Here is a 12,346-nt window from a genome sequence, read left to right on the forward strand (position 1 = left end):
ATTCACAGTACAATCCCCCTGGAAATGGAACAGAAGCTATGATATTATCAAGGGATATTTGAAGTTTCATTTTAAGACTTCCAGCATGGTAGAAATAGCTCACAGTACAAACCAAATTATGACTACTCAGAAGTAACTTCAATTAAATCCCATGGATATTTGTCTCAGGTAAGTGGGATTGGGACTGCAGGTTTAGGTTGCTGATTAATGAAGTTGAACAAACCAAGACGCTTTCCAGAATCTTACTGGATGTACATGGGGAAAGGACACTGGTTTGTACTGGAAATACTGGAGTGCCTAGTATGAGAGGGAGTATCTGGTGCTGGAAATATATTGGGAATTGGGATACTAATGCTCCCGAATCCCCTGTTTAGCTCTGGTTTAAAAGCTCGCTTTGTAATTCCAATCATCACTGCCTTTTACTAGCCAGCAGAGATCAGTAGGTGTTCCTGCAGATCAGGAGTTTTCAAAAGACAGAAGGAGAAAGGATTGGTGCCACCAACTGCAAAGCCTATGATTGCTCCTAATCTGCCTTACGCCATAAGAGGAGGCGTATAACAGCAGCAATTTAACCCAATTCCTGAAGCCCTTTGTATTGCTGACTTGTTTCTAGTGTTTGTGAAAGGAATCCCATGACTCCACAAAATTTTAGCCTATGAAGGAACATGTGACTCTCAAATGACTTAGTTACTTCTCCTTGTTAAGTGCTCCTTGCTGTTCAACTCAGGCCTTAGAGCAATGATATAACATTTGGGGAAGAAGATACAACCCAACAATCCAACACTTGAGGCCAAGATGGAGAAGATCTCAACCACCACCATGTATTTTCCCTTTGTGCTCAGGTAAGTTGGCACAAAAGAGACCCACACACTGCAAAACACCAACATGCTGAAAGTGATGAACTTGGCCTCATTAAAAGTGCTGGGCAATGTCCTAGCAAAGAAAGCCACAATGAAGCTGACAAGAGCCAGGAATCCCATGTATCCCAGAACACAGTAAAACATAGAGGCAGACCCTTCATTACATTCAGCTACAATTACTTTAGACAAGGAGTCCATGTCCAAATCTGGGAAAGGAGGAGCAGTACAGAGCCATACAGTACAAATAGCTCCTTGCATGAGAGAACAGGAGAGAACAATTGAAGTTGCCAGTTTTTTCCCCACCCAGTTCCTTACTCTGGACCCTGGCCTTGTAGCCATGAATGCCAAAACCACAGTGGTTGTTTTTGCCAACACAGAAGAAACAGCCACAGAGAAGATGATGCCAAAGGTTGTTTGTCGTAGAAGGCAGGTTGCTATCTGAGGTCTCCCAATGAACAGCAATGAACAGAGGAAGCAGAGCAGGAGAGCGACCAGCAGAGTGTAGGTAAGACTTCGATTGTTGGCTTTGACGATGGGGGTGTCTTTGTATTTAATGAATATCCCGAGTACCAAAGCTGTGATCACAGAAAATGAAAGTGCCAAGAAAACTAAAATGATGCTCAAAGCTTCCTCATAAGACAGAAAGTTTAAAATCTTGGGAAGGCATCCATCTTGGTGTTTATTTGGATACTGATCTGCTGGGCATCTGATGCACTTGTCGCTGTCTGAAAAAAGAAAGAAAATGATGATAACTCCATATTCCAAACAAGTGAGGGACAAAAACATATAGTGCCTTCATATATATTTCTACTCAGAAGTAAGTCCCATTAAATTCAATAGAGTATATTTATCAGTAGGTGGTTTTAGGATTGCTGTGTGTAGCATGTAAACATTGGAAGAACAGAAGCCTGCAGGGAGCTATCAGGCACAATGGTTCAATATAAACTCCTGTTGTTTCAACAGCTAATAAGCAATTTCTTGTTTTAGGATCTATACATAATTGGAGATGCTTAATGCTGAAAGGGATTGTTATATCTAGGCTAAGGTTTGGTGATTAGCTTCAAAATGGATGTGTTCATTGGTTGAGCTTTATTCTTCATGCAGAAGGACGTAACTTCATTCCTTGGTATCACCTGCTGAAACTATCAGGTAGAAAGTGATATCAGAAATCTCTCCTTATGATTGCAATTCTTAGCATGCCTGCTCAGAAATAAGTCCCCTTGAATTACTTCTGTGTGGGAGCCACCACTTCCCAGAATGAATAATACCAGCTAGTAAAGGGACAAATAATCCATCCTAGCATAAGGCCCTAAGATGGAACTGTAGATGCCGCTTTGCTATCCTTAAAGCACAAGAAATAAATGCTAATTCCTCTTGGTTTTCTTGCAAAGAATCTCTGAAATAAATTAGATTTCTTTGGAAGGGATGATGTAGTCTGAACCATGCCTACTCATGTGTTAATGTTTTAAGATGATCATGTGCGAGGTCACCTACCCATGACAACAGAAATCATTTCTTCTGGACATGCATCACAGTCGTAGCAACAGAATGGTTCACCATCTTTCTTTTTCCTAATAGATCCTGGGCTGCATTTATCATTGCACACTGAAGAGGGTGACATCTATTCATAAAGACAAGGGAAGAAAAGCTTGATGCATGCTGCTCTCAATGAATGATTCAAATTTAACTGAATGGCATCACAGACCTGGGAGAGAACACTGCTAATTTTTTTCTAGGAAATGATTTCACAGGCCTTCACAGCCCTGGTATTAATTCCACCCATGTCTTTTTAAAGGCAATCAAAATACAAAATACAAAATTATTATTATTATTATTATTATTATTATTATTATTATTATTATTATTATCATTATTATTATTTTCATTATTAACTTCATTGATGTACATGAGTGATTAAGGGAGGAAAGATCACTATACCACTGGCTTATTCCGTTTACTCTACTGTATAATTTTGCTGGAGTAGAAAAGTTGTAGCACATGATTTGCATGCAAAAGGCCCAAACCTCAGTCCTTGGCATCTCCAGGCAACGCTGAGAAAAGGCTTCTTTCTGAATCCCCAGTCAATCATGTAGACAACCATGAGTTAGATGACCTAGGGGCCTGACTCAGTATGACAGATTTCCATGTTTCTAAGGGGTAGATCATTGTCCAAAATGCTCCTTTAGAATATATTAACAAAAGCTCTTGTGATAGGGTCACAATATTGGCAGCTGTGTACTTTCTAAGGAGATTTACCTTATTATGGCAAGGTAAAGGTAAAGGACCCCTGGGCAGTTAAGTCCAGTCAAAGGCAACTATGGGGTGTGGCACCCATCTCACTTTTCAGGCTGAGGGAGCCGGCATTTGTCTGCAGAAAGCTTTCCAGGTCATTTGGCGAGCATGGCTAAACTGCTTCTGGCCCAAAGGGACACGTGATTGGTGCCAGAGTGCATGGAAATGCAGTTTATGTTCCCATTGCAGTGGTACCTATTTATATACGTGCACTGTTATGCTTTTGAACTGCCAGGTTGGCAGAAGCTGTGATAGAGCAATGGGAGCTCACCACCATTGCATGGATTCAAACCACCAACCTTCTGATTGGCAAACCCAAGAGGCTCAATGGTTTAGACCACAGTGCCACCCATGTCCCTTTGTTTTGGTAAAAATGGTCCATCTACAACTGATATCACAACATTCAACCACTGATAACCATTAACCAGAGCATACCTGCATAAACTTGCTGTGCCATGTGATGATCTCCTCACTAATCATGAACTTTCTGCCTGAAAAAGCCCATGGATCCATCCTTCCCACTTTCACCCTTGAAAAGGATTTGTTAGGAAAAGTAACCCAATTTATAATATCAAATCCGCTTTCTAATTCACCTTTCCCATCTAAAGACAACTGGTCCCCAGCACTGTTGTTTAATGAGATTCTCTTCAGGAAAGGATGAATCTACAGTTGAAGAGGCAAAAACACCTTTACAAAATTATAGGAGGTAGAGCAGTATATCATTTTACAAATTTCACTCTAGTCTTTTTTTAGTAATAGATTAGAAATGTGTGTGAGAGAGCAAGGAAATGCTTGCTGGTTCTACCACCTCTGTGATCTAGAACCTGAGTGCTTTCACCCCCTTCCTGAATTACAGTCCTATTTGTTTAGGGTTCTAAATTGCATAGCAATCTATGTGAATACATCAAGGTCCATGTTTCAGAAGCTACCCACTTCATGCATTAAGTGTGACAGTGATGGTCGTGGTCATGTGACAGAGGGGGGAGAACTAAATAGGGCATCCTGATTCTCCATAATTACATGACAGAAACTCACCCCTAAAAGTGCATCTGAGTTTGATTGGTTTACCCTTTTTTAAACAAGACTTCAACCCTGACTTCCACCCCTTACGATCTACAAGGTGTTAATGTGAATATAAAACAACAGATAAAACATAATTAACATGAAAGTCAATTTTAAACAAAAATAGCCAGAAAACAGCAGGAGTCTCAAAGGCAATAAGTCATCCTAATTGCCATCAGAAGTAGCATCATTTTAAATTGTCAACGGAACCACAGAAGTGAGGGAAGCAGATGAGAGTTCCACAGCCAAGGGCCCGTTCTGTGAAGTTGCTCAGTGGACTTAATATGTTGATAGTGACCGTATAGCAGCTGATGGTGCTTGGTGCAGGGACATGGCACAGTTTGGGGACACACAGAGGAAGGACACCATTGTTGACATGCATGAACAAATAAGTTTGTATTGGAGAGTCTTTGAGGCATCATGGTTCTAGACTGCAGGGCCACCCAAAACATTTTGGTACCTGTGGCAGACCCCAAAATGGGTCTTTTCCCCACTTGGGAAGGAGGGAATCAGGGAAGGTCTACATTAGTAAAAGGAGTGGAGAGAAACAAAGATCTGTTCCCTCCTGAGGTGGTTGCCTCACCTTGCCTCTTGTGCTGACTGGCCCTGCCAGACCATAGAAAACTTTTCAAGTCAAAACCAGCTCTTTGATTAGACCCATAAACCAACTGTTCCTGAAACAGGAGACTAAATACATCAACACAAATCTTTTGAGTATTATAAGCTCTGGTCAATGCACAGCTCCAGTACAATACATTTTCCTGCATGAAGCAAAGGACACAATGACATACTCCCCATTCCACTAGACTAGACTGGAAGTTGATGGGTCATGGGGTAGCGTTCTCTTCCTAAGGAAGCTAGCAGTGAGGGGGTGGGACAGAAAAGCCATGCTTATGTAGCATAATCTAGAAAGCCATAGTCCCCCATTCCTTGTCTAATGGTAGGGCAGGCACTGGAGGTACAAGGCGTTTTTCCTTTTAAAATGTTAGATGCTTCAGCTTCTGCAGCTGACAATGAATATGGGTTACTTTTCTTCATTGCTCTCTTCATTCTCTTTGAGAAAGCAAGATGAAGCAGCCATGCAAGCTGCATCTGCTTACAGTGGCTGCTAGTAAATGTGATTCTCCTCTCCTCTACATTCCATAATGAATGGTGGGGATTTAAATTATTGTGCTCCCTCTATCTTGTTTGTGTCTTGTTATGGTTGGTGATCAGTTTTGTTGTTAGTACTGGCTCTGGTGTAATCGCTTGAATAGTTGAACAGGAAGGAGCTCCTGGTTAGTGTTAAACATATAGACACAGCAGTTAATTATGACTGAGATATAGAAGGGAAGTGAATGTTACGTGGGATGCAGAAGGATGCAGAGAGGGGAAATGGGGACCAAAGGTTCCAAATGCTGGTTCCTAACTTGTAAAGTATGCTTTTGGGGGCTCAAACATTATATCTGCACCAGATCCAAGTGAGGGGAGTAGGAAGTTGCAACGTGATAAAAGAAATGTGAGAATCCATTTTATTTCCAGAAGCAGGATAAGATTGGTCATGTGAAAATGAAGAAAGAGTCCTATCATACATGGTGTAAATATCCCTAATGTCTGACAAGATGGGGAAAAGATGGACTTCTATAGTTAGTAGTGTAAAAAGCTGACAAGGTAGAAGTAGAAATGCTACTGGATAGCAGATAGTCAGTTATCACAATCTTTAAACATGAGGGTATGATATGGATTTTCTATTCACGTCCATCAAGATGTTTTGGTTAAAGAGCTAGTACCTGCCATGGTTGAAGGTTTGGAAGTGTTGCGACTACTCTGGGCTTGGACTTCAATGAGTACATGGTGTTTAAAGCATGTGCTATGATGTAAACAGCATTGTATATACTGTAGCTTTGGGGAGTCATGCTCATTTCAAAAAATGGTCCAGAAAGGCTCTCCAGCTTCTCTTCCCCCGTGCAGGTCCCATCGTTCTCTCCATCCATAGGGGAATCTAAAAATACACAGTCAAAAGCTTGTGCCCAGAATTCTTGGATGAACTTGTCTCCATTGGCTGAGTAGGGATTTATGGTCAGAAGGAAATTTTTGAATTCCTGTACCTCAGTGGAGTGGACTGCAAAAGACAAGGCTCCCTGGAAGACTTGTATATCCCAATTCCTTTGAAACTGCACTGCTGGGAAGTCCCATTGGGCTGTCAGAATCCACATTCTTCCTTGAGCATCTGCCATATCTCCTGCTTGCACTAGAAAATATTTCAAAATCATTGTAGAATGAGTTTCTGCAAATACAACAAGTGCTTTGACTGTGTTGTTCTTGAAAAGATGAAGCATGCTCTCTGCCTTCATGTACCCTTCAAATATTTCAGAGAAGTCTGACAGAGCAGGCATCTTGTCAGTGAATGCCGCACAGATGCCGCTTTGTGAAAGTCTTGGCATCAAGCTTCCCACAAAATTTTCTCCTTTATCATTATCCTCTGTTATGATCCCAACCCACGTCCACTCAAAATGCAGAAGTAATTGAACAATTCCAATGTACTGATACTCTTCATTGGGGACCACGCGGTACATGAAAGGGAACTGGGTCTTAGAACTCAGAGAAGGACCAAATAAATAATAAGAGACCTATGCAAGAGCAAAGAGTTTGTCAAACATTGAACAGAGATTTACAGTACAAGATATACAGTCAAATGTACTCATGCAAGAGATTTGCCTTTAAAATTTCAAGACATGATTATGTATGTAGTGGTAAAGACTAGAATTTATTATGCCAAAAAATAGAGGAAAACAAATTCTATTGCAGGAATTCCACCCTCGCTATTGCAGGAGACAAAGTATATGAATGTGCAGGTTTCTTATAATGGATGGCCATTGCCCGAAGCTCAGTTCCATCCACATTCCCATCTTATTATATGCCAATGGCACAGTTACCTTGTCTCCCACAAGTGTTGGCTTGAAGCAGCTCTTGTGCTGCTGCTAGGAATATTGTATAGCCAACAGACTGGAATTGAACTTTGCAAAATCTAAAGCGCTTTTGTTCTCAAGAACTTGGAAGCCTCATAGATGGGAGATCAGCAGAAACCCATTAGAACAGGTTTAAAACTTTAAATAACTAGGCATCCACTTCCTGGAAATACCATTGTAAGCTTGCACTTAACGGAGTGGATACTCCAGCTCTATCACCTGTTTCTTCTTTAACAGAGAGAATCAGTTCGTCCCACCTGCACTAAAGGTCTTTAATGCCAAAGTAGTCCCAAAACTCCTGTATGGCATTCCATTATGCATTGGTGCAGTTAACCAATCTAAATTTATGTGCAAAATCCAGGTGCTGCCAAATTGTGTGTCATATGCAGCCATGTGTCTGGAAACTGGACAAAGGCTGCTGGAAACCAAAGCGTGGCTCACCACTATAAAATTCTGGCTCCGTCTACATTTCATGTCCTATCTGTCTTTTTCAACTTTCCACATGCTGGCAGAATCCTACCACTCCAAATGCCTATCTTGCAGTGTGAGCAAAATCAGAACCTGGGCCTATCGCTTGAGTCACTGCTTATGCAGAATCCTAGAGATTGAATTCCAAACCCTTTGCAGTGCAGCCAACAAAACCTGTTCCCCACTGGGGTTGGGAATTCCACCCTCGCTTTGCCAGGACACTCCATTTTTACACCAGCTTTACAATCCCCAGGTATGCAGAGCTCTTTCCCTCACAAGATTTAACATCTTACTGTCTGCAGTTTTGCAAGGTCGATCCTTGAAAATCCCATACTCATACTGACCTTGTGGCACAAAACAGGTTGAATCCATCACACACGTTTTATTTTATTTCCCATTTTATGCAAAAATATATGATAAATATTTGCCCCCCTTATTGAAGGAAGGAATTTATTGCACCCACTCTTCCAGGGTGTCTTATCTGCTAAACAATTGTAGTGATGATGTTGTGGAGAATGTAGCAAGATTTTTGAGTGACTCTGTGAAATTACACTTGTCTTTAGATCCATCTTTGAATCTCATGATGTCTGGACAGTTTTATCTGAAAGTATCTCCTGTTATGTTTTGTTAACTGTGTTGTGCTCTGATCCATGTATATGATGCACTTTTTTATGCCAATAAAGGAGATTGAAAATTCATGAGGACAAGAGCGATTGTTAATATTATTTTTAAAAAGTAGGTTTTTCTCCACAAAGAAGCATTCACAGCTTCTCTACCTTTCTCCTTCACATACTCAAATATGTTTGCTCCAGTTCTAAGAATACAAGAAAGGGATGCATGTCAGGTGTTTGAAACCCACATGTCTCATAGAAATATCCTACCTGCGGGATCTTATAGATGCCTAAGATGGTAGCCATGTAAAAGGAGGTTTCAGCATCGAGTCCCCCAATGGCAGCTATCAGATTGTTCTTTGTGCCACACTTATAGTTGGGGACTGTCCTTTTCTGGCTAAAAAGAAGGTTCAGAGTGGTTTGATATGTCAACTTTTCGTTGAAGTAGCTGTCATAGATGTGGAATCCCAATGTAGCATTTGGTAAAATCCTGGGATTCTCGTTGATCTCCTTAACTGCATACACGAAGGCCTGTAAATACTGGTAGTATTTCGTCACTACACTGAAATAAGAGTTCAGGTTATATAACCCATAAATTTTCTAGACCTCATGAACTACTTGTCAACTCCACATTGTTCTTATAGAGAAGTCTGCAGGCATTAATGACTTGAACAGGAAGCATGGCAAGGAAGAAACCTGTAGGGCAGTCTGTTTTGTCTTGTCCCAAATGTTCCACTGAAGAAAATGATGCTAGTGAATTTCTGTGGTGGGCAGCTAGTTGTATCTTTGCAAATCCCATGTGATTGAGAACCCAGATCTTCTAGGGATCTGAATCACCCATGGAACCTCAGTGTATACAAAAGGCTTCCTGCTGCAGAAGTTCATTGTCATCACATGTAGGAGCAAGATAATTTGCAGCCCCCTGAGGGACTAAATGTGTGGGTCCCATCTGCTTGCACTGCCACTTCAAGGCCGTAATGTCTGAAATGGCACTTACTGTACATTATCACATCATTAAATGCTTCAAAATCATATGGAAATAATCAGACACACAATCTTGCATGGGGAGGTATTCAAGTGACAGATCAGGTGGAAAGGCAAAATGTAGGGTAGATCAAGGGTGTGCAAATACATTTTCTATTAACATCAAAGAATAATGGCATACATTGAGCTCTATCCAGGGCTAGTCCCACTGAAATTAAGGAATATGACTTAGGTTCATTGATTTCAGTGGGTCTGCTTCAAGAAGGACTAGCATTGGATACAACCCATTATTACCGTTAGGAATTGTAAATTTTAAAAAATTCATCACGACCTGCTTATGGACATCTTATGGAAAAAGATACTTACAGAGATTCTCCAACAAACATGGCATTGGGGTGTTCATCAAAGGTTATAGTATTAAAGAAAGAGAAGAACTGAGAAAAAATACTGCCAATGATGAGGTCACCTTGCTCATAATACTCATGCGGGATCTGTAGGGGATCGTTCACACTGCAAGTAGCTGGTTGTGACTTGCTCTCAATTTGGGGAAGAAACGCCAGGGTTAACATCAGTAGCCACAGCAACAATAACAGCATTGCACATAAGGGTGAATTCTTTTCTACCAAAGCAAACCCACTCTTCCAAGCTAATTCATTATTATATAATAGCAGCTGGTTCAGAACAGATTTGTTTCTACACTCTTGATGCTGCAAGTCGATAGTGATACTATGTGGCCTGTGAAATAGCTCTTCCTGTCCACAATCCACACCCCCAACTCTGAAAAGCACAGACATAAGTTTTATATGTATTTTCATATTGATTACTTTTAATGAGTGTAGTCAATGAAAATCCATGTTGTCGTCAGCCAGAAAGGATTACTGTAATTTGACATAATTATAAGGTAATTATAAATCAGCTCCTTAAATGTTCTCCTCATAGGGAACAGAACAGCAGAAGAAAACATGTTGGTTAGGTGTTATCTCAGGGCTGTTCCTTTCTGGGTTCAAGATCAACACCTGGACATACTATGACACTGAGTAAGAAAATACATACAGAAAACCGAAGTCTTGGGACAAAGACATAGGAATAGGGAACTTGTGCCTGTCCATATGTTGCTGGACTCCAGCCTCCATCTTCCCTGATTACTGACCATGCCTGCTAGGACTGAAGGGAATTGGAGTCCTACAACAACTGGAGAATTTCAAGTTTCCTATTCTAGCTTGTTAAGTGGATATAAAGGAGAATAGTATTAATCTCATCCCTCTGCAACCTTGCATAGGATTACAGTGGTTGAATGCATTCTACACCGGGCTGCTTTAGTACATTAATGTAAACATTTAATGATACTATGGTGGTGGTGGTGACAGTGATTAACCATATTGTAGTCATCCTTTTACATAAGGTTCTAGGGTTGAAATGCATGGCATAAAAATAATAGAATAAAAAAATATATAACATTTCAATATAATTGACATAAAAGTTCCCTTTAAAAAATCAAAATAATAAAAGAGCAGGTGATAATTTTTTTCTCATTACAGTGGTACCTCTGGATATGAACGGGATCTGTTCCAGATCCCTGTTCGCATCCTGAAGCAAATGTAACCCGCACCTGCACGTCTACGCGTGTGCGGGTCGTGATTCGCAGCTTCCACGCATGCTCATGACCTCATTTTGACCGTCTGCACATGCGTGAGTGGTGAAACCCAGAAGTAACGCGTTCTGTTACTTCCGGGTCGCCGTGGAGTGCAACCCGAAAGCCCTCAACCTGAAGCATATTTAACCCGAGGTATGACTGTAGTTCTGAATACCAACCCCTCCCAAAGACCTGGATAAAGAGGTGCATTGTCAGCTGCTGCTGAAAACTTAATTATGTTGCCACTTGATGCACCTCTGAGGGAAGGTCACTTCAGAGGCAGGTTGTAACCACAAAGAGGGTGTCCCAAACTTTTCCAGGAGGTGGCATCACCAGCAAGGCCTCCTCTGCAGATCATAACTCACAAGCAAGTTGGGATGAAGTACTCTTTCAGATAGTTGCTCTCAAGGTTTTGAGGGCCTTATATAAGCTTCAGTACCTTGGAATAGGTTCATAAGTGGGCTGACAAACAGTGCTACTCCTTGACTTTCCTTTTTATGTTCTCAATCAGCCATGATCATCAGCACTCTGATCACTGCTTTCTGCATTAGTTGCTGTTTCTGGACTATCTTCAAGGGCAGCTTCCTTTATAGGACATTATAATAGTTCAGTTACCAGAGCATGGGTTGCTGTAGCTATTGTATATGCAGAAACACCGTCTTCATTGGATTTCATATTGTTGCTGCATGAAGTAGAAACAGTTGATATGACAGAGATGGCTCTCAGAAGCAGGCTTTCAGCTGTTTATCTTCAGACTCCTCTGTGATTGGGAGAGCAATGCAACTAGCATTGGGAAGAATAAGCTGTGCCATAGCCCATGCTTTTACATGTAGTCTTTGGCTGACAAAATTGTGGATGGATGTAATGAAGCATCTGTCCCTATGTTTTATTCTGTACTGACACATATGGGATTCCAGGCTATCAGCTTTGCCTTAGCCAGGATGCTTTTTGCAATGTGGGAGTCTCTTTTGATACCTGAGCACTGTCATGGATTTCTGGGGAGGAAGATGGCGGACTAAACCTCTTTCTTGTTGACACTCTGTCGAAAGAGATAATTATGTGGTGATCAGTGATGTAGCCAACTCACAAATCTTGGTTATCACATTCACTCTGGAAAAACAGGGAACTAGGGATAAAACTCTGATGCTCTGAAAAAGCTGTTCCATGCTGGGAGACTGAGAAGCTTTGCGGGACTCAGGTGGGGGTGACTTAGAGCGTAGGAACTTCCATCATGCCCAAACACTACATAATAACCCTTAGGGTCAATCCTGAAGGCACAGCCCATTGACGGTGCTCCATCAGCACAGCCAGTGCCGGTGAACAGCATTCACATAGCAAGTGAATTGATGGAGCTGCTTAAAAAGTTTTGCCAGCAGCCATGTGAATCTCTATAGGCTTGGATGCTGTGTTTGTGGGATGGGGGTGATGATGGCTCGAGGAGGTGGAGAATATGAGGAGTGTGGCAATGCATTTAGCTTTACAGCAGAG

The 12,346-nt window shown here is 41.3% G+C and overlaps 1 protein-coding gene across 1 annotated transcript; it reads right to left on the bottom strand.

The window, feature by feature from the left end:
- Window positions 1-683: 683 nt before the first annotated feature.
- Window positions 684-9,794, bottom strand: LOC310830800 (vomeronasal type-2 receptor 26-like; the record flags this gene model as incomplete). The annotated part of the gene is made up of 6 exons (XM_083710638.1): window positions 684-1,585; window positions 2,355-2,481; window positions 3,588-3,815; window positions 5,984-6,823; window positions 8,512-8,803; window positions 9,592-9,794. 6 exons carry the CDS (start codon window positions 9,792-9,794, stop codon window positions 684-686), a joined length of 2,592 nt encoding a protein of 863 aa, XP_083566764.1.
- Window positions 9,795-12,346: the final 2,552 nt, after the last annotated feature.

Source organism: Podarcis gaigeae, assembly GCF_964106915.1.
Source record: "Podarcis gaigeae genome assembly, chromosome: 13".
NCBI classification, from domain to species: domain Eukaryota; kingdom Metazoa; phylum Chordata; class Lepidosauria; order Squamata; family Lacertidae; genus Podarcis; species Podarcis gaigeae.